The sequence below is a fragment of the Lepidochelys kempii genome, chromosome 4 (assembly GCF_965140265.1).
Source record: "Lepidochelys kempii isolate rLepKem1 chromosome 4, rLepKem1.hap2, whole genome shotgun sequence".
Taxonomy (NCBI): domain Eukaryota; kingdom Metazoa; phylum Chordata; order Testudines; family Cheloniidae; genus Lepidochelys; species Lepidochelys kempii.
Genome location: NC_133259.1, coordinates 30,959,579 through 30,983,115, shown reverse-complemented (window position 1 = coordinate 30,983,115; position 23,537 = coordinate 30,959,579). Strand labels below are relative to the sequence as shown.

The window sequence follows — 23,537 nt, the reverse complement described above, 5'->3', positions numbered from 1 at the left end:
ATAATTGGAGAGGGCTCTAAGTGCACCAAGGCTATTTAAAGCAGAAAATATTATCAGTGTCATGTACCCAACTTGCTACCTGTCGGCCCCAAAACATTTAAAATACCCAATGAACACTGATGTCTTTTTAATACTGTAAAATGCTTGTGACTAATATGAATATATAGTGGTCACCATTAGGATCTTGACAGTTGTTGCATGCAATTCTGGCCTTGTCCATGAGACTCAGTTTTCCCTGTACTTGAACTACTTCAGCACATGCTATTCCAAGCTGAAAGTATCAAAATTTTAATGGTAATTGCAGTACAGCAGGTGTCTGTACTACTGTATTTTTAATATCTGGTTTTTGTGGGCTTAACTCAATGTTAGTTGAATGACTGGTGTTACAAATGCCAATCTATTGGTGTAAATTAGCTGAAGACTGACTGTTCCTTCCTCTAATAGTGTATGCTTTTCGCTACTATCCGATGTGCTTAATAAATTGCTTGAAATGCCTAGGTTTTTTTTTTTTTTTGTATTGGTTTGACATGTAATTATATAAATGTACAAAAAAAATAAAAGGGAAATGCTTTATAAGCATTGAGGGATGTTCAGTGCAACTTTATCAACCTAAAGTGGTCACTAGATGGCCTGCTAGCATAGCCTTTTTACTGAAATTTCATATGGTTTGAAGACATATGGATTCTTCTTGCTGCTGTTTTTAATCTAAAGTGATGTTTTAAATACTGTTTTTATATCTACCAGGAACACTAGATTTACTAATGCTTTAAGTTATTTAAATGTCTGTCTCTTTGTGAAATGGTTTAATGTTCCAAAGTGAATTTTATACTGCACATAAAAAAACAGGTTTTTTTCACAAACAAATTTTAATGTGCTGTCAAATATATCTTTGGGTAGTGCGCACCTCCTTGGATGGGGGGAGGGAGTGTGTGCGCGCACGCGTGTGCGTGTGTGTGTAATATACACATTATACAGTTCAGATAGAGATTTTTAGTAGACATAAAATATGACTAAGTTTAACTTTCAAAGGCAAATTTGGATGCAGAAAATAAAGGGGGGAGGGGAATGTCATAACTTTGTTATGTGAGAGCACAGTGTTTTGTTAACAATATACCAAAATGCTTTTATGTTTAAGGAAAAGTGTCCTTCACCTCCCTTTTACGCTTATGGAGCAGACTGAAAGTTGTGCTTTTTTTTGTTTGTTGATTATTTTGAGGGAGGGAGCAATGTTTTAATTCTGTCATTAAATGAAGCTTTAATTTTCTCATAGCCGTGTGATGGAAGTTAAAATAAAAACAGAGGCTAAGCATTAAGATGTATGAAAGATGACCAAATAAACATTGCAAAATTTAATTTTTAATAATGAGAGATCTGGCAGCAATAATAGATACAGATCATTGACATATTCTTAGCTGGGTCTATGTAATTGAGTCTGTATTTTCTCATTATATACATAATTAAAATTGAATATCTCCATTTTTGTTTTGCATTCTGCATCTGCAGTAGATCAACTTTAAAACAAAATATTTTTACTAAAAACTTTATGGTAGAAAAATGTATGGATTTTGCAAAGCTGCATGCTGTGGAATTTAAGATTTTTATTAACAATAAAGAATGTAATATTTAATTTCTTTCATGTGTACAAACACATCAGGTTTATAACAGAATAAATGCCAGACTGTTCCCATGAACAGATTATTATAGTTCGTAATCTTGTTTAGAAAACTGTAAGGATTAGTAGATAGACCCTGGAGATTTCTTAGGTACTATCTTGCTCAACTGGAACTGTCTGCATGCATACTGTGGAAAGTGTAGAAGATGTTTTTATACACACAAAGCATGGAAAAAATACCTTCCCCCACCCCACTCTCCTGCTGGTAATAGCTTATCTAAAGTGATCACTCTCCTTACAATGTGTATGATAATCAAATTGGGCCATTTCCAGCACAAATCCAGGGTTTAATAAGAACATCTGAGGAAGGAAGGGGGGTGGGTTAGGAAAACAAGGGGAAATAGGTTATCTTGCATAATGACTTAGCCACTCCCAGTCTCTATTCAAGCCTAAGTTAATTGTATCCAATTTGCAAATGAATTCCAATTCAACAGTCTCTCGCTGGAGTCTGGATTTGAAGTTTTTCTGTTGTAATATCGCAACTTTCATGTCTGTAATCGCGTGACCAGAGAGATTGAAGTGTTCTCCGACAGACACACCCCTGGAACCCCAACCTGGGATATTCTATCTACTACCCAAGATCCATAAACCTGGAAATCCTGGGCGCCCCATCATCTCAGGCATTGGCACCCTGACAGCAGGATTGTCTGGCTATGTAGACTCCCTCCTCAGGCCCTACGCTACCAGCACTCCCAGCTACCTTCGAGACACCACTGACTTCCTGAGGAAACTACAATCCATCGGTGATCTTCCTGATAACATCATCCTGGCCACTATGGATATAGAAGCCCTCTACACCAGCATTCCACACAAAGATGGACTACAAGCCGTCAGGAACAGTATCCCCAATAATGTCACGGCAAACCTGGTGGCTGAACTTTGTGACTTTGTCCTTACCCTTAACTATTTCACATTTGGGGACAATGTATACCTTCAGATCAGCGGCACTGCTATGGGTACCCGCATGGCCCCACAGTATGCCAACATTTTTATGGCTGACTTAGAACAACACTTCCTCAGCTCTCGTCCCCTAACGCCCCTACTCTGCTTACGCTATATTGATGACATCTTCATCATCTGGACCCATGGAAAAGAAGCCCTTGAGGAATTCCACCATGATTTCAACAATTTCCATCCCACCATCAACCTCAGCCTGGTCCAGTCTACACAAGAGATCCACTTCCTGGACACTACAGTGCTAATAAGCGATGGTCACAGAAACACCACCCTATACCGGAAACCTACTGACCGCTATTCCTACCTACATGCCTCCAGCTTTCACCCTGACCACACCACACGATCCATTGTCTACAGCCAAGCTCTGCGATACAACCGCATTTGCTCCAACCCCTCAGACAGAGACAAACACCTACAAGCTCTCTATCAAGCATTCTTACAACTACAGTGACCCAACACTCTCACAAATCTTGGGAGACAGGCCAGTCCTTGCCTACAGACAGCCCCCCAACCTGAAGCAAATACTCACCAGCAACCACATACCACACAACAGAACCACTAACCCAGGAACCTATCCTTGCAACAAAGCCCGTTACCAACTGTGCCCACATATCTATTCAGGGGACACCATCACAGGGCCTAATAACATCAGCCACACTATCAGAGGCTCGTTCACTTGCACATCCACCAATGTGATATATGCCATCATGTGCCAGCAATGCCCCTCTGCCATGTACATTGGTCAAACTGGACAGTCTCTACGTAAAAGAATAAATGGACACAAATCAGATATCAAGAATTATAACATTCATAAACCAGTTGGAGAACACTCCAATCTCTCTGGTCACGCGATTACAGACGTGAAAGTTGCGATATTACAACAGAAAAACTTCAAAACCAGAGTCCAGCGAGAGACTGCTGAATTGGAATTCATTTGCAAATTGGATACAATTAACTTAGGTTACCTTGCATTAATGACTTAGCCACTCCCAGTCTCTATTCAAGCCTATTTCCCCTTGTTTTCTAACCCCCCCTCCTCCCCCCCTTCCTCAGACGTTCTTGTTAAACCCTGGATTTAAGCATAGAGGACTACTGCTATGTTCCTGGGTTAGTCAATGACTCATGGTTTAGCAAGATTGCGCATAAAGAACCATTTTAGACAAGTGGAAGATAACACAGTATTTCTAATGTCAACATATGTCTCTTGAATCTTGTATACCCTAGCATTTTATACTGTCCATCAGAAGATGACTGAGAGCCAGGTGAGAGATTTGATCATGGGCCTGATATGCTCACAGTGGCCTAAGCCATGGAGAAGGTTAGCAGATGCTTTCTGGACCATCTGGAGTTTGTGCATAGAATCACAGAATATCAGGGTTGGAAGGGACCTCAGGAGGTCATCTAGTCCAACCCCCTATTCAAAGCAGGACCAATCCCCAATTTTTTGCCCCAGATCCCTAAATGGCCTCAAGGTTTGAACTCACAACCCTAGGTTTAGCAGGGCAATGCTCAAACCACTGAGCTATCCCTCACCCCAAAGGCTTCACATTCAGCTGTAATCTAGCCTAGATGTGACAAATGCATGGTCCCTTGTGATCAGCTTATTATCCAGGAAGAAGGGATGAAGTTTCCTTGTGAGCTGGAGGTGAAAGAAGACATTTTTTTAGAAACTGATGTTTCCTGCTCATTCAAGCTTACTGAGGCATCAAAGTATCCTGAGGCTTTCTACCACATTGATGAATCGTGGCTGTGTACCTTCAGTGGAATGTGGATACTGTGTCTTATAGTTTTCAGAGTAGCAGCCGTGTTAGTCTGTATTTGTAAAAAGAAAAGGAGTACTTGTGGCACCTTAGAGACTATCAAATTTATTAACGCATAAGCTTTCGTGAGCTACATCCGATGAAGTGAGCTGCATCCGATGAAGTGAGCTGTAGCTCACGAAAGCTTATGCTCTAATAAATGTTAGTCTCTAAGGTGCCACAAGTACTCCTTTTTCTTTTTTGTGTCTTACAGTATTTTTCAGGGCTTCTTGAGCTTTGGCATGTGTGATGGGACCAAACTCAGTCAGGTGCAGTGGAATGGATAATACTATCTGGTCAGTGCTAGAAGCTTCTTTCCCAGGTAGCCCCATATGTATTCAGTCGACCTTGTCAGCAAAGTATGCAGACTGCTCTTCACATCAGTCGATGCTTAAGTCTGGTGTATAGGATGTGCAGTCTGGGTTGAGAAGATGGTTTACTATGCAATAGAGCTCTCATAGCCATGATTCTGCTCGGTCGTTTGTGGGGGAGGAGAACGCTCATTTTGCCTTCTTTCCTGCAGTGGCATGTATTTGTATTGTGCAAATCTTAATGAACAGCAAATAAAACCAGCAGCTTTTGTGCCATGTATATTTGTTTGAGCTTCCTTTTCACGTAAACTAGTTCTTAGAGATGGCATTATTTTCACTCTTGTCTATAGAGATTTATTAGTTCCTTGTCTAATAATTGGCCAGACATTCCTCCTTTTTTCCATAACTGCAGGTGCTTTATCACTTCTCTGTCCCACCTTGATTTCTGCAAATGATACCTATGATCTGTCATGCAGTTTACTCAAATGATGCCAGTTGCATAAGATGCAGAGAACATTCCTTTTTGAAACACTAAGAACAAACTGTCAGCGAATTACAGAAGCACCAATCTGTATATTAGTTGCAGGAAATGGAAGAATTTAGGAATAGATTTATATTCATGCTATGTTTTTGCAAATGACTTATTTTAAAGCTGTCTGCACCAGTTTTTTGCCTGTGTCAAAAACAGAACACAGCTAAAAGTTTTGCAAAAAGGGACATCATAATCTAAAAATTATAATAGCTGACTGACGAATGTTTCACTGACTTCAGTTACTAATACGACTGGAACACTTGGTTGGATTCTGAAACTAGCCATCACTGGAGAGGAATTAATTTTCTAGTGAAATTATATGGTGTTCCTCCTTTAAATATTTATCATTTTTCTCTAAGATGGTGAATGGACACTTGTGTGTGTCCTGTACATCTCATGGAATCTGTTACACAATATACATTTTTAAAATAGACAGACATGGAATAAGAAAAGGAGTACTTGTGGCACCTTAGAGACTAACCAACCAAATAAATTGGTTAGTCTCTAAGGTGCCACAAGTACTCCTTTTCTTTTTGTGAATACAGACTAACACGGCTGTTACTCTGAGACATGGAATAGACATTTAATTTTTATTTAGACTTTAAATGATGTAGATTTGGATTTTGGGTTATAGCAGAAGTCTATCATAGTACTTTTATTGTTGCTATCTGACTGCCATGTCAGACATCTTGAACGAGGAATAAGGAGGATAAGGCTAGGGGGAGACGGAGGATGACAATCAGTATACCAAGAAACAGAAGAGGAAGCTTGAAATTTCTTCATTTGGGCAGTTTTCTCTTGTGAAGACTTTAGTTCAAGTCCCAATCCTACAAACACTTATATACATGTGTAACTGTATGCACAGAGTGTTTGTTTGTTTCCATTGAATTCAGTAAAACTTCTTGTGTAAAACTACTTCATGTTAGCGTTTGGATTGGTGCACTTGTATTATCCACTATTTACATGTAATATTTAAATTTGTGCCAGTGCTTTGTGGTAATCAAATTTGCTTGAGAAGCATATTTTGCACTGCTTTGTTAACCTTGCTAAAGTCTCCTGTGCAATTAGTTGCTTAAATTCCAAAATGAATGAATGTTCTCTCTTTCTGCATAAGTAAATAAAGTTTAAAAAAATTTTACATGCCCTGACACGAGCTAAATTTGTAAATGACAAATACAGTACTAATGAAAAATTGTATTCAGTTCAGTGATAAATAGTTACTCTGTAGTTGCTAGAGTTTATACCATACTATATAATTATAAGAGTTCAGAAAAAGGTTCCTTATCAGGGCACTTAACCTATGCAAAAATTAATACCTCTAGCCAACTTGTTGGCTAGCAATATATCAAACTTTTAGAATAAATTTGGTTTTCAACTGAATAAAAATGATTTAAGATGTATACCGCTCAGAGAGATTCTGCAACAATAAAATATTACCTTGACCATATGTTCAGCAGCTGAAAAGCATTTTGAGTGAGTACTGAATTATGATTCTTTTTTTTTTTTTTATGTAGGACATTGTACCGGTGGATGCCTCTTATGAGGTAAAAGAGCTGTATGTGCCAGAAAACAAGCTGAAATTGGCCAAAAGTGATGCAGAGACTCTGCTAACGTTGGAAATAAATAAGGTAGAGGAGTAATGGTATTGTGTTTCAGTGATTTGATTTCTGAAGCTGAAGCCAGAGTCTAATCTGTCAATTCAGCAGGTATAGCACAGTACCTAAACTAGTTACACGCTGTAACTTTTTAAAGATTGCTACAACATCCGCTTTGCTGATCTTTTGTTATCTTTGAGTCTCCATGACCTCAAAACTAATTGTTAGCATTTAAAAAAAATTTAGTTAATTCCCTTAACATCTCTGTGACATGAGTCGGATGGTCTGGATGATATGTTTTCTAGTTTCCTAAACAAAGCAGTCTCCTACCTGCCTTTTATAGATAGCTTTTTGTACAAGTTCTTAATTATTTTACAAATGTCCAGGCTTTTTTATTTTTCTTAAAGACAGATTTATACTATAGAAGGTGACTCTTTGTAATTTCATCCTTTTCTTTTTATTAACTAAGTTACATTTTTTTTTCCCTGTCACTTATTTTTCTTTTATGCTTTTAGCTATCATGACCTCATGCTGCTTTTTCGCTCCTCTTGGCTTCCCTGCTGGATGCCTTGACCTACTCTGTTCTTATTTGATTAATTTACTACTCTTCCAGTTCATATTTGAGCCAGTCTTTTGAAAACACAGACTGGCTGCTTTTTGTTCCTTGTATTCTTCTTTTTTTTCAGAGGAATTGGGCCATGAGCCAGCAAAGCACTTAAACACAGACTTAACTGTAAGCACATGAGTTTTCCTTTTAACTTTTTAATGAGCTTACTAGTGCTTAAGCATATGCTTAACTTTAGGTGCTTTGTGGGATCAAGGTCTCAATCTGTCTTGGAAGGATGCCTTAAGATTTCCAGTCTTTTTTTTCTACACCTGTGGATTTTAACACTTCCTCTCACTGCAGTTTATTAGATTCCTTGCTCTGCTGCCTTCTGTGAAGTTATCTGTTGCTTTTCTGAATTAAAGTAGCTTATTGGTCACTAGTACCAAGCTTCCTTAGTCTTGTATTGTAAATTGCTTCCTCTCTCTATTGGTAAGAAATAGATCAATCTAGAAAAAAAATCCCCCCCCTCCTTTATTTTTTGGTTACTAAATACCAGCACAAGCTGTGGGAGAAATCTGCATCTTAATTGTCTCAACATGAGGTAAACAAAGTAGTAAATATTAGTCATGTACTTGTATTACATGCACTCTTGCACAACGGACCTGCCCAAGCTCAGCAAGCTCTTCCTTGTGAAAAGCTCTTGACTCAGTCTCATTAATGTGCATACAGAAATAATAAAACAGTTGTGATACATCTCACTGTGTGGCCTTTACTAAGTGTTAAGGGAGGAAATTCCCTGTAAACTGATATCAGTCTTTTAAACTAAAATAAGTGGTAGTCTGATTATTATGAGGCTGATGGGAGGGGGCGGAGTCTTAACTGCTTTTTGCTATAAAAATACCACTTCTAATTGATTAAAAGACTTTTAACAGTTACGCCCAGGATTATTTTTCTGTTTTATGTGTTTCCCTCATCCTCTTGCTTAAGAATGTAAGTAGCCCTATGTATAAGACATGGTCTTGTTCATTGCAGAACTATCTGAATTCTGCTAATTTGAACTACTAAAGGCCTTCAGTATGCAAACTAATTGCAATTCATTTATTTCTAGCATAGCATTGGAAATTCAGCTAATACGATGCTGGAAATGTGAAAAGTAGCTCATTTATAAATTGTGAGGAGGAAAAAGGCATTTTTTTTCTGTGAAGAGACTGAGATCTGTGCTAATGATGATTAATGCTCTCTATTAAAAGCTGATCTGTACTTCAGATTTAGTATGGAGAATATATCTGTATTCTGAAAAAAAAATTCTCGAAGGTTACTTGGCTCAGTGCATGGAGTTCACTGGTGTCAGCATGTGTATGTCTGTCTCTTTACCAGGTGGATATGCAATGGGTGCAAGTACTGGCAGAAGGTTGGGCGACACCACTTAATGGCTTTATGAGAGAGAGAGAATACTTGCAATGCCTTCATTTTGACTGCCTTCTGGATGGTAAGGCATTTCAGTTTAAAAATACTTTTTAAAACCACCTGAAGCACACAGCTCTGTAGCTTTGTTGTGGTACATTGATTTGCCATGTGAGAACTGTATTAGATGTGTGTCCTCTCCTGAGGACAGAGAATCAAAACTTGCAAATGATTAAACTTAATATGAAATAATATCTTGCTTTTAGCTTCTGCCTTCTTGTTACTGGATTAGTTTTATAAATGAAAACCTTCCACAATTAATAATTATCTTCAGCAGTGTATATGTCTTTCAAACTTTCCTATTCACTTTTGAAAAACTTTGTCCTTCTCCAGTCTCATTAATTTTTGGTATTCAGGATTACTGATAAATAACTGTTAGTATGTAGCTCTAGACCAAGATTGTCTAAAGACATGTTCTGTGGCTGTGCCAGAGTGAAGAGAGTGCAAAGTGATTCTCTGCTGAGGCTTGGAGCCATGGCAGACAAAACCAAGAAGAAGGTTCAGGCCCTTCTGGTCCCCTTTGAAGCTCTGCTGGACTCCAGCCTGTCTGATTTTGCTTTTGCCTCTTACAGCTCCCTTTTGCTACAGAATTGACTCCCGTCTCACCATTTCCTGCTGTTATTCTTTGTCTGCCATGCTGCCTCCAACAATTGTTACTCCTGTCTTATCCCAATGTTCCAGATACCTCTTTTAAATCCCCATATTTCTTTTACAAATCTCTCAAATGCTAACCTGTATAATAAAATGTTATCACCATTCCATTATTTCATACTCTTCAGGTTTGCACCACCCTCTGAGACTTCTTTCTTTCTTTCCATACCATTCCATTTCTTTGTCTCTCTGCCCTGTAAAGCTCATTCGTATAGAGACTTCAGCTTCTTTTTGCATCTTGTATATGACTGAATGTACTGTTTAACAAAACATACATCCTTTTGTAGTGATACTATAAATGCAGATAAAAAGTTTAGTGAAAAGAGTTTTTTAAAATGGTGGAGTATTTTAATATTCTTTGGAAAAATATCTGGTTACTGTTTTTGAAACAGAATGTATCTCTGTCTGTGTAGAGCTGTCCTGCAATTCTGTTCTTTTGTCTGGTTGTATCTGTAAATGCAACTGCTTTCAGTTTTGCCTCTGTTTCTTTCTTTGATTCTTATTTAGGTCAGACACATGGAGAGAGTAGCAATGTAGGGAACATGTGGGAAGAAAGATGTTGGGGTGAGGGGTAGAAACAGCTGCACCCCTGTCAGTACACCTACAATCTTTCCTTTGATCACAGATTTTTCAACATTTCAGAGGCCTGTAGTATCACAGATGGTCATTTGAGGGCAGGTCCTTCAGTGAGAAAAGAAAAGAAACGTCAATTTTCAGATTGAAGGTAGAGAGGAAATATAGTGCCTAAGGAGGTGATAGCAGCCATTCGGCAGTGTGTGTTTGGTGGTATTCATTTTGAAACATGCCTTTTTCCCAAATCACTTCTTCTGTTCACCTGTTCTGTTCCTTACATTTTTCTTACATTTGTGTATTAGCAGTTAATTACAAGCTAAAATTATTTTGTAACAAATAACAAAATGCATTCCCCCATTTTCCCCATTCTTTGTGCGAATAAAGTTTACTTCAGCACAATGCAATTTCAAAGCCCGTAGCCCCAAAACTTTTCCTTCATGGCTTTAGTTTGCAGCCCTAGACTTGTCATAGTTACAGAGCAAGCTGCGCTTTAGACCCCTTTACAGTTCTTCTTGAGTACACACCTCAGGCAACAGGCTATGCTGCCTTCACCTCTCTAGGTGGAACCCCATGGTTCTATCACTGCTACACTGGATCTTTGGGGTGCGGCCCCCACTATGCCCAAAGGCTACTTAACTTCCAGGGTGTTTGTATGCATTTTTTAATGCAATTTTGAAAAGTTGTAGTAAATCAGGGTTAGCAATTTTTGACTGTCAAGTGAAATATTAATTATTTAACATTGTGTTTTTGGGGTTTTTTTGTTTTTTTTTTTTTTGCAACCAAACCTTAGTGGTGGGCAAGTAGACTGGCTGATAAAAGGTTTGACGCTTTTGCAACACAGTAAATGTTTCTCTTTTGTACAACTAAGTGCTTAATAAGTGCTATTTTATCCTTTGTTTGCTTTGGAAAACAAAGAATCTGGATACTAAGACTAAATTCTGAGTGCAAGTATGCGACACACCTTTCATTTCAGATTATATGAGAGACTGGGAATAAAAAATTATTGCATGTTCTTTTCCAGCCAACTTCATCATTTTTAACTTTCTGACTCTAGGGGCAGGTTTGAAAGGTTTCTAAAATGTATTGTCCAAAGATGTGAGTTTACATAGGGCCAGTGGTGAATTCCTAACCCCACTGAATTCATTGGCCAAATTCCCGTTGACTTCAGTGGGGACAGGATTTTGCCCTAGGTGAATACCCTGGAGTTTCTCATTATTATGGTAAGTATGACACTAAGACTTCAAGCTTTTTCAGTTAATTTACAATAACTAGTCCACTAGTCTCTCATAACCTAATTCCCTTATTGTTGTCAAGAAAAATAAGACTTCCAGCATGTGGTAATGAAGTAAATCTTTAAAAATGAAGTTCACATGTAGTTTTAGAATTGACATGCTCTGGGCTAGTTTTGTGGGAAGTTGACAGTTGATAAGATTGCAACTAAACAAACATATGCTAAATGTCTGACCAACTCAGTTGTCAATCTGTTTTGAAACATATGGGTTCAGGTAGTTCAGTCTGAAAATATGTTGATTCTCTCAATATTATAGTAGTAAAAACTTAACTTTTGAATTAATTGAATAATATACACTAGCTGATTTGACGTTTTTGACCACTTTCCATCACATTGAACTTGCCCAAGCATCTGAAGTACAACTAACAAAAATGTTAGTGGGAACCAGAGGTTAAAATGCAGATTTGTGCCCAAATGATTTTTAGATGATCTTCTGATTTAAAAGGCAACATTGAACAAGAAGTGAAGAGCCTCCTTTTACTCCCTGAATGTCAGTTTTGGAACCACATACCCTAGTATGTAAGGCGGTTCTGGCAGCCATAAAACATGGACTATCTTTAGACTCCAAATATTTGTGTCTAGTATCAATCTTTTGACAGATAGTTCTGTCTGTGTAGATTAGAAGGTTTTGGTACCACTTTCATTAGTGCACATGTTGATTGTGTCACAACCAATTTTTAAACACGCTGGTTCCTTCTCAAGACTTGGTGCCTAAATTACTGTATAGCTACCTTGTATCTCATAGAGGAGCACAATCTCAAGTATTTTATTCTAAAATTTGCCCCTTTAGCACCAGTTAAGTGTAATTACTTGAACTATGTGTCATGGAATGTATAGCTTGTATTATAACTTGTTAGAAAGAGGAGATTGGGTTTGCATATGCCATTTGGTCACCATTTGTGAAGTGTGTATTCTTTATCCTACAGGAGGAGTTATTAACCTATCAGTGCCTATAGTGCTGACAGCTAGCCAGGAAGACAAAGAGAGACTGGATGGATGTACAGCTCTTGCACTGGTGTATGAGGGGCGTCGTGTGGCCATTCTTCGTAACCCAGAGTTTTATGAACACAGGAAAGAGGAACGCTGTGCCAGGCAGTGGGGAACAATATGCAAGGAACATCCCTACATCAAGGTTGTTTGAAAGCTGTGTTATCTAGCTCTAATTAAAACTATCCTTTTTGTAGAGTTATAGTTGCAAGTGGAGTAGAGTTGACACCAGCAACTGTTTACCTGGACCAAAAATTCTTTGCTCTTCTGTTTAATTTTTAGACAGAAGTAAAGCTTTTACTGTTCGATGCAGCTGATCTCTATTGCGTACTCTTCACTTGTTAGTGTGGCATTCTAAAATGAGTGGATGATCTACATGTGAAACGCATAGACTGTGCCACAGAATCAGCAATAGATCAGAGAAGAGAACTTTCTCCTTGGGTACACTTTGGAAATGCAGCCTTCTGTTTAAGGTGGGCCCAGATGGGTCATCAAAACTACTCAAGCAGCAGATGAACATGGTGCATATGGGGTGTATCTATCCTCCCTGAATATATAGTGGATGGTTTTGAAGGTATTGAAACATTTAGTGTTCCCTCTCATAGGGATAATTAACTTTCCTGTCTCCTTGCACTCTGCCTACCACAATGCGTGTTCTGATCATTGAGTAGTCTTCGTGACTGTGTCTTAAGGTTTGTAAACTCTGTTCGTTAGGGTTTGTAAGCTCTATGTGGATACTGCATTAAAGATTACCTGGGTTATCTCCAGTTGAGATGTTTTTTGAATAGTCTTGTTGGCATGCTGATGACTCAAAACCAATGTATTTTTTAAAAACTCAGACTAACTGTGAGTTTGTCCTAAAAAAAGGAAAAGTTATTGATACATTTAAAAAATCTATACAACTAATACTTGCACAAATTTGAAAACTGCACACTGCCCTACTTTACATTAACCTTTTAAATAATATAGTGCCATAGAACATTCTTGCGGGAATATGACTATATCTGGAATATTGCATATTTAGCTGTTGCTAAAATTATTTCAATGATCATGCATTCCATCCTGTACAATGACAGGTCCGGTGGATATGACGGATGGATGGTGAGATTGCAAGTTCAGTAAAAGCTGACAATTATATCGGTTAAAGAAATCCAAGACAATGGAATGCATACAACAGGTGAATGCCACCTTATAGTATGCCACCAATCGCAATATGACTTGGTTAAGATTGGTGTAGGAAATATGAGCCCTCTTCTCATGTCTGCTCAGCAGCTTTGCACCATGTTATCAGCCCAGAGCAGTGGATCTGGCTCCTTAGAATTCCCCTTAGTTAAGAGGACTGTCTAGGTGTCAGAGCTGGTATAGCAGTTCCTATGTTTTTCACATGCCCCTTTTTTTCTGCCCTTGGGCCTCCATTTCAGCAGGCTTTTTAGCATTCTTAAACTGTAGTGATCCCTAGCTGTTGGAATGGTCCCTTTGGAGAACTGGAAGCCCGATATAAGTTAGATTTGCCAACAGGTGCAACTTGGCTGGAGCAGATATTCTAGGCTTTGTTACTTCAATATCCTGATTTGTGTAGGTTTAAAAAAAAAAATCCTTTATTGTAACATTTTGAATGCAGATGTGGCACAAATTTTGTATTCTTCAAATTCCATAATGCTGGAATTTAAGGATAAATTTATTCACACAATTGCTCTTTTGTACAACAACTGGGCAGTTACTGGCTCAGTTGCTCATTTGTGTATCCTTGCATAAAGGCAGCTCTAGCCTTTCAAGAATATGAATTTCATACTTAGATTTCCACGCATACACTTCTGCTCTGTCTTCTTAACATTTGTCATAAATTAATATTTGGTGATAAAGGATGAGATGACACTACTTCTTAAAAGTTATAAATAAGTAAATACCTGTTATGACACAGATCAATAAAAGTCAAGGCAAAATAAATCTAAAAACTTTAAAAATCCTTAAGATTTCAGTTTTAGTCACAAATGTAATTCATTGTAATGGATGAATAGTCAATCAAAACTTTATTTCTTTATTTGCTACTAAATGCTTGTTGTTACTTATTGATTTTGGGTTGACCAGAGCTTTTGTAGGCTTCATTCCAATACTGGGAGTAAGAAGTTTGAACAATTAAATGGCATGTGTCCTGAAGTAGGAAGCTTCCCAGGCATCTACACCTTTTGGCTGTGGATGTTGCATAATTACACTGGTTAAGATGTTAGTTACTTTTCATTTCTATGCAGCATTTTGAAGGGAAATACACGTGCCAGTCACGGATTAGTTATTCTCACCTTCTTTGCCCTACAATGTAACTGATTCAGATCACATTTCAGTGATTTTAAAAATTACCACTTAGACTCAGAGAGTCTCTATAAAATAGAATGAACTCAAAACAGATTTTAGCAATTGCATTGAAGTGCAGTCCTTTAGATGTTCAGCTGACAACTGTCTTCTGTAACTGAAGTGTTTTTGTTTTAATTTATATGCTGACAAAACCTCTTCCACTCTTTCTTCTAGATGGTGATGGAGCAAGGGGACTGGCTTATTGGTGGAGATCTACAAGTCCTTGACCGTATTTATTGGAATGATGGTCTTGATCAATACCGTCTCACTCCTGCTGAACTAAAGCAGAAATTCAAAGAAATGAATGCTGGTGAGTCACTTTTGTAGCTGTATCCTAGTATTCTCCATATTATCCAGAAGCTTACTGCTGCAAGACTGGATGGGCTTCTTGCCCAGGAGGGACAAACATCATTTGTGGGACATGTATTTTGAAAATGTTTTCAGTATCTTGGAAAACTTGAAATTCTGTCTTCTAGATGAAAAATGGGCAGACATATTCTTTAAAATTTGGGTGAGCTGTTACTTGCCCAAGGTATCATAGCAAGTCAGTGACCATTGAAGACCTGTCTTCCCAGTACCCTTCAGAAACCACTAGACGGCTGCTCCACAACTACATTCTACAACTCAGGAAAAGAAGAGATAACATTGGCTTGTGGTGCAGCATGATTTTAAATGATCATAAGGAAGATGTACACTAAACCTCTCCCCAGTGTGTTCCCAGCTGGATAAAAGAGTGCAAGTCTGATTGATTGATTTAATTCAGTTCTTCAGAAAGAATTCACTAAGCCATTGCAATATTGAGCCAGAAACGTAATCTTCAACAACAAGCAAGTGCCTTTTTTCTCCTTCCAGATGTAAAAGAGAGCCTGACTGTTTTGAAAACTTTGTTTTTGTTTGTTAGAAATAATGTGTGTCCACACACACACCCACCCTTAGAGGACTGGATTAGCTTGACTAACTAAAGACTGAAATCTGAACTAGTTGGAGAGGAAGCCATGTTGTGTCAGGCTGTCTAAATTTAGCTGTGTGGGTGTGTTAATACCTGTGAAACTCAGACTCCTGACAAACTCTTGGTGGGTTGGAGGTTGGGTACGTGGCTTTTTTCTGTGAAAGATTTGACATCCCTGATCCTTCAGTTGAATGCCAAGAATGCTCCCTCTTCAGTTCCCAAGTCCTCAAAGAAGTCCTCCAGCAAAACCAGGGAAGACAATTGGTATTTCTGATGGCTTGAAGGGCAAAAAAAACCAAACCCTTTCTTAAAAATAAAATCTTTCAGACTCCTCTGTACATCATAAAGAACCCGCCCTCCCTCTCACCCCCCCAAAAGCACAAGTATAGTTTTTTTTTCAGGTCGCCTTTGATGACTGCCTTTTAAATGAGCTAAATATTATTGGTGTTCTGTAATTCTTTGGAATGCTTTTATAGTGTTTTTCCTTACATATTATCTTCATTGCCTTTTACACTCTTTTAATTAAAATCTATTCCATGCTGCTCTTTGGGAACAAAACACATGAGCCTTGCAAGGAAACTAGCATAACAAAAGGTATTGGAACTTTTTTAGAAGTATTTGGGATCCAATTACTAGCTTCACATCAGAGAAAAGTAACCATTGTGTTAGTTTATTTGTTTTCCGTTTTTAGAGGTTCCTGTTAGATAAATAAGTAACAGACCAAGTGGTAATGGCTTGGCAGTAAAGTTGTTTGTTCTTTGCTCTTCTAGCGGAGCCACAACAAACGGGCTGCTAAGAAAGCACTGTAAGGTGTGGGAGAGGGAGGTAAAAGATGGAACCCAAATCAGCTATACAGAGTTTGAGATATAGAATCCTTACTTTAAGTCTTAGTTATCCAGTGAGCAGACAAACAGTTGTCTGACATCTGAAAAACCTGTTATCCTGGCTTCATTATTTCCTTATAACGAGGTGGTGGTGCTACTGTGCAGTCATGCATGATCCTCATGTCCTTCATTGATTTTCAGTGGAAGGAAAAACACTGTGGTTTTTTTGGTTTGATGTATTGTTGAAATGACTTTAAGGTAATATTAACTGTAGTCTACCTATGTCAGCTGCTTACACTGCATAAACTCTACTATGGTGATTAAAGGTGGAAGAGACCTATTAGGTTGTGTCAAATCCCCTTGTAAAAGGTAGGCTACATTCCTTTTATAGTGGGGGCAGGAGGAAGGGAGGGAAGAGGCAGGAAACGAGAGGGGATATTAAAAGAATTCTGCTGACATCTCAGATAGCCTGTAGACTGTGTGCTGCCTCAGGTTTGTGATCTGGTTATTCTGTAGACTAGTTCATTAAGACCTCCGTGTCCAAAGAACTTTCGTGTTCTGGGATCACTGCTAATGTGATGCCTGTTTGGTAGAGTTCAGCAGCAAGCTACTAGATTTGGATCACTCTGGCAGCTTTATGTTCAACAAATGCCATTGCTGTTGCTTATGGAGAAAAGTTTGTGCATTCTAGATAATAGGGGTGCATTGGTTCCTGTATTACATAACATTTTCTTCTGTGGATATTATGTATACCTAAACCAAAACCAGTATCTTAAATTTCATCCAGAATCCAATCGGTAGAGCCTTGAGCAGATACAAAATTTATATCCGCGGATATCTGCGGAGTTGCAGGGCTCTACCTGTAAATGAGCAAGTCCAGCAGGGCCATGGCCAGCAACCGTGACAGGAACTGCAGCATCAAGTCAGCTGCCACTTGCAGGAGCCAGGGGGGAAGGATAGCTCAGTGGTTTGAACATTGGCCTGCTAAACCCAGGGTTGTGAGTTCAATCATTGAGGGGGCCATTTAGGGATCTGGGGCAAAAACTGGGGATTGGCCCTGCTTTGAGCAGGGGGTTGGACTAGATGACCTCCTGAGGTCCCTTCCAACTCTGATATTCTGTGAGTGCTGAGCCTGGGCAGCTCCTCTGGCATGGCTGTACCGCCCCTAGCCCTACCCACTGGGCGAGCTGTCCCTGGTCATGCTAGTATATGCAAGTGGCTAGCACGCTCCCAGACAGGAGATGTAGACCACTGCGTGGGAGGGACCATGGGACCAGCCAGCTTTCTATGGACCCTGGTTTGAGAACCTCTTGGTAACCAGTACAGATCATGGATCACAGCTGCAATGTGCTCTTGGAGAGATGCCCCACTCAGTAAGCAGACTTGTTTTTCAGTCTATTTTTCTGAATATATTTAATGGGGAGTAGCGCTGTGTAGAGCTCATTGCAGTAGTCTAATTTTCTGAGTGATTAACGTCATTGTATAGGCAATCCATTATTGACACAACTCGATAACCAAAACCTGGAGTTATTTTTTGCTTCTGCCTTGTGAGTAAGGTGTGAATCCATGCTGATTGGCTAGTTCGAAAATGCTGATAAAGTACATAAAGCAGTGATCACAATTTAACATTGTTGAATCATGCAGTCTACTGCTCATGGTCTGAACTTCACAAATAGTAACTCTAACCATTTTGGCCCTTTTTTCTTCCCATAGATGCTGTCTTTGCATTCCAGTTGCGCAACCCAGTGCACAATGGCCATGCTCTGTTAATGCAGGATACCCATAAGCAGCTTCTAGAACGGGGCTACCGGCGTCCAGTTCTGCTCTTGCATCCACTTGGTGGCTGGACAAAGGAGGATGATGTTCCTCTGATGTGGCGTATGAAGCAACATGCGGCAGTACTGGAGGAAGGAATATTGAATCCAGAAACAACAGTGGTGGCCATATTTCCATCTCCCATGATGTATGCTGGACCAACGGAGGTAGATAAATTGTGAGAGTATAAAAACAATGCCAGTGTTACTCTGTAATGCTTTGTATTATTGCGCTGTGTATTTTTTTTTTAAACTGGCAGTTGAGCCTTTAATAATAATCTTCTCTTCCTTAGCAAACAGCACCACAGAAATCTCTTTCCTATTCAGGCAAATATCTGTTTCTATGCAGTAATGGGTTTAAAGTGGGAGATGGGAGACAGAGCAGTGTCAAATTTTTAGATGCTGTTTCCTTTTTTCTGTTAAAAAGACATGATGATACATATCTCTTCACCTTTTCTTTTTAGATGAAGTTATAAAGTCTTTTAACATATTGAATAATTGCCAAAAAACAGGGATTTTAGAGATCCTAGTTTTATGTCCCAATTAAAATTGGGACAGTGGGGTGGGTGGATGAGTGTGTGTCTTTGGCAAACTTAATCTAGGGAGAATTGCTTTACGGCGTTACATAAAAATGACTATGAAATAACTTTTGGCAAGATTTTATTTAGAGGTTTGCATTCAAATTGAACCCTCTAGAGGTTGTGGGATACAGTGAAGAGAATTAAATGTTGACATTTGGGGGAGATTATTTGGCTCAGGGGACATTGGTTCTATATCTCATTACCATTTTTTTTTTCCTTCGGGCCATGGGAAGTTCAGATCCTGACTAGGTTCATAGTAACTGAAAATTAACCATCTGATGGCGTTGTGATGGACTTAGTCTAGTTACTGTAGACAGGGAGTCCACATAGCAAAAATCAGCAGTCACATTTAATGTTCGGTTACCTCTCGTTGGCAGGCAAGGTAGTTATGGAGACTGAGCTGCCTTTTCACCCACAGAGAAAGGTAGCTCCAGATCACAGTTGAGACGTGTTAGCTAGGCACTATGGGAAGCTTGTGCTGTTGCTTACAGTGGATATGTTGCCACCTTTCACTAAAACTAGATTCATGCAGTTTAAAAAAATTCTCTCTTTTGACATTAACAATGTTATTGCTTTTGGCTGCTACTTGTACTCTGTTGTGGTTTAAGAAAACCAAACACCTGTAAATTAAGTCGCTTATGAATACAGTGTCCCTGTTTCCATGTTTTCCAAGTGAAAATCTTGAGTGTGTAAGAGGGATTTGAACAAAACTCTACCCACAACCTTCAGTCGTGATACTGAATAAAATAAGAAACATCCCCTAATTTATGCAGCATTTCCAATGACCTCAGAAAGCAGCCTGCCAGTAATGTATTGTAACCAGCTAAGGGAAAAAAAAACACTCTTCCTTTAATCATTTTCTGTAGGTCATTTAGAAGACATTGGTACCAGATTTGTTTCTTTAGCGCAAATGATTTACAGAACAACAGGCAGCTGTTAAGCCAGTATGGTTATCAACAGGATGTACATGGTTTTCCAGTCTGTAAAGATTTAATGGGCATGTTTTGTAGGCCTCAATTTAACATTTTTGTACTTTAAAAACCTCTTTTTATGGTGTGTTGGGTAACCAGCTAGGAAACTATATTTGCAGTCCTGACAGTTATCTCTGAAGAAAAAGAATCAACTCCAAAAAGGGCAAATGCCATATAAAAACCTTAACTGCTTCAACCACTGGGGAAGATGAGCACATTGTCAAGGAATATGAATGCATCACACTTGGACAATAGTTGCTGATTATGTTCTTGGCTCTCACGCTTACACTTTATATGATTCTAAAGCTTTTTGAAATTATTCTAATGAAACATCAGTTGTATCCTCCACCAGGTCTCATTGTGGCTGAGATTTCTTGGTTGTTGTTAGCAGTATGATAGTACAAAACAGGGGTGGCCAACCTGAGCCTGAGAAGGAACCAGAATTTACCAATGTACATTGCCAAAGATCCACAGTAATATGTCAGCAGCCCCGCATCAGTTCCCCGCCGATCAGCGCCTCCCTCTCCCTCCCCCACCTCCTAATGAGCTGTTTTGTGGAGTGTAGGAGGCTCGGGGGAGCGAGGGCATGGCAAACTCGGGGGAGGGGATGTGAATGGGGGGGGGGGGGCAGAGCCAGGGGTTGAGCAGTGAGCACCCCTCCTCCCCCGCCCGGCACTTTGGAAAGTTGGCGCCTGTAGCTGCTGTCCTGGAATATACAAGGAGCCGCATATTAACTTCTGAAGAGCCCCATGTGGCTCCGGAGCCACAGATTGGCCACCCTTGGTATAAAACATAAAATTTTCCTTTAGAGATCAGGAAAAGCCCAACAGCTATAGTGGCCCATCTGCATGTTGCTTGTGTAAGTGATGGTGTGTTCATGGTGCAAATGTGTAAAATAGACTTCAGATGCTTTGTTTGTACCCATAGCTCTCATCAGCAGTGGAATCCGGTACATGTGCTGTCTAGCTGTGGTCAAGGTGAAAATTCATACCAGTTGTACAGTGGTAATTCTGTAATTAGTTCCTGGTTCCAGTATTTGCACAGTACTTTGATACTATATGAGCTCCCCTCTTAAACGTTAAATCCTGTGTTTCTTGCCATGTTAACACTTGCAGTATAATTTAATGCAGAATACAGTGTCATGCATAGTTACCTAACACACAGGATATTCATCTTTCAATAGGAGATCTGTGTATGAAGCAGCTGCAGAAGCAGGCCTTTGACTCTTAAAACTGTAAAAATGCGAATTTACATTTTTGCATGTAAATGTTTGGAATAGGAAGATGATTATAGGTGTCTGCAGAAGTCTGTTTAAACCTAACTTTTTGCTGACGCAATTTTTATTTCTAAAGTTGCATGTTTCTAATGTCACAGTAACATAACAGTCTCACTCTGATCTTCTGTATCACTTTTTTTTCTCAGTGGTTGCCTGGTATTTTTCTTTTAAGACATTTTAATTACTGTCTAACTCAGTGTGTCTATTTTATGTTATGTATGTTAGTTTATAGTTATTTTTATGAGAGGATAAGAATATAGTTTTAAAAATTTTGTGTTCACACTATCAAGTGCAATATTCTGTAGGCTACACCCTTGGAGTCTTAAAAGGTCACCTGCCCTGCAGGGAATTTTCTAACTTGCAGGGTGAATTCTATTGATTTCCTATAAAAGACCCACTCTTCCTCAAGATAGGTAGAATTTTAAGGCATCAGGATTGTACACTGAATGAAAACATGCACATGCACAAGGTGCTGTACTTGTTAAGCTGTATTTAATTCCCCCCCCCACCCCCCGTTCCCATCAAAAAGTGTGAAGGTTGACAAACATGAGAATATTTCCTGTTAAGGGGATAAATTGATATCCGCTGAACTTCTCTATCATTTTCAGTCAATTACTTACTATATAGTGTACAGCTAAGCCACACACTGAAAATATTACAACTAACAATGAAAGAAGAAAATTTGCTTAAGAACTAATTGTATAACTGGTTATACTAGAAGCCACAGAACTGCTGCTTGGTTACAAAAAAATCTAGTTCCATAAGAGCCGAAGATAATGAATCGAAAGGTGTTACTTTGTCCTATCAGAGATTACATCATAAAAAGACTCCAAGTGGTTTTACTCTTAACATTACTCTTACTCTTAGATTGGGATTTCAAAGGTGAGGGAATTAGGTGCTCAACTTGCAGTGAAATTCAGTGGGATTTGGATGCCTAAATCCCTTAGGCTTATTTTGAATATTAGGAAAATATCTAAAACATACATGGAATCACACGATATGTTACACTTTGGAATCTAGTGAGTATTACTTGCAATCTTTCTATCCACCTATTATTTTAATGAGGATTATCTACAGACAGACATTAAACAAGTTCCTCACTTCTCTAAAAACAGTTCTCTGTGTTTGGCTGTAGAAGAATGTCAGTTCTGTTCAATGTGGCATAGTCTACACAGAATTTGCTTTTTAAAGAAAAAAATTTCTGCCTTCAATAAATAGCTTAGCAAGAGGGGGAAAAAATGGCAAAGTTGAGCTGATGGAATGAGTGAAGCTTGTAACTATGAACTTTACAAAAAGTAATGTAGGAAAAAAATGTTGGCATGTCTCAGTTTTTAAAATGTGTGAGTGTATATAAGTGCATATTAAAAACAAACAAACCCTGAAATATGTTTTAATATTTAAATGCTGCTTTAAGATTTGAAATTTTAACAAAAAGTCAGGAATGCAAAGGTAAAGTTTCTAATAAGTGTTATTTCCTACCTTTTTCATTCAGGATATATTTCAGTCTGACAAGTAATCAGAAATAGTGCACAGATGCAGTTTGGCCGTGTTTAAAATTGCTGTGGGAACTGTAACTTTCACATTTTCTGACTGTTGAGATTTGCAGTCTTAAAACTATTTTTCTTGATGTAGGGGAAGTAATTGTAGTAATGTTCTATTCTTTTAAGTTCCGGAATCTTTGTGTTGACAACCTAGTCTGCCTGAATATATTGCTAACAGAAATAGCAGTGACTTTGGAAATACACGAGAAATACTGTTCCTTTGTCTATGTGACATAAGGAATACCCATCTTCTAAGACTGTAAGGGACAGATTTTCAAAAGAACCCTGCATGCAATAGCTCCTGTTTAAACACCTAAACAAAGTGGACAGATTTTTCATTTGTGCTCAGCATCTGTTGAGACTAATGGGAGCTGCTGGGTACTGAACACTCTTGAAAATCTTGTCACTTCATTGAGGTACCTGAATAGGTGCTGAGTTTGTAGAACAAATAGCCCCAGTTTTGAGTACTGAACACTTCCGACATGGTGTCCCTACATCTTCTGGATCTTTATAAGAAAGGCCATAATGGGTCAGACCAAAGGTCCATCTAGCCAAGTATCCTGTCTTCCGACAGTGGCCAGTGCCAGCTGCCCTGGAAGGAATGAACAGAACAGGTAATCATCACGTGATCCATTCCCTGTCACTTATTCCCAGCTTCTGGCAAACCGAGGTTGGGGACACCATCCCTTCCCATCTTGGCTAATAGCCATCGATGGACCTAATCTCCATGAATTTATTTAGTTCTTTTTTGAATCCTGTTATAGTCTTGGCCTTCACAACATCCTCTGGCAAAGAGTTCCACAGGTTGACTGTGCGTTGTGTGAAGAAAGACTTCCTTTTGTTTGTTTTAAAT

General features: G+C 38.9%; 1 protein-coding gene across 3 annotated transcripts in view; it reads left to right on the top strand.

Annotated features, from left to right (window-relative positions):
* The window catches only part of PAPSS1 (3'-phosphoadenosine 5'-phosphosulfate synthase 1), a 74,447-nt gene that overhangs the window by 35,244 nt on the left and 15,666 nt on the right, over positions 1–23,537 (top strand). For all 3 annotated transcript variants that reach the window (XM_073340852.1, XM_073340853.1, XM_073340855.1), the window contains exons 6-10: positions 6,786–6,899; positions 8,791–8,902; positions 12,319–12,524; positions 14,903–15,038; positions 18,215–18,483. In XM_073340852.1, coding sequence (XP_073196953.1) covers positions 6,786–6,899; positions 8,791–8,902; positions 12,319–12,524; positions 14,903–15,038; positions 18,215–18,483 — 837 coding nt within the window. The remainder of the gene's footprint in view (positions 1–6,785; positions 6,900–8,790; positions 8,903–12,318; positions 12,525–14,902; positions 15,039–18,214; positions 18,484–23,537) is intronic.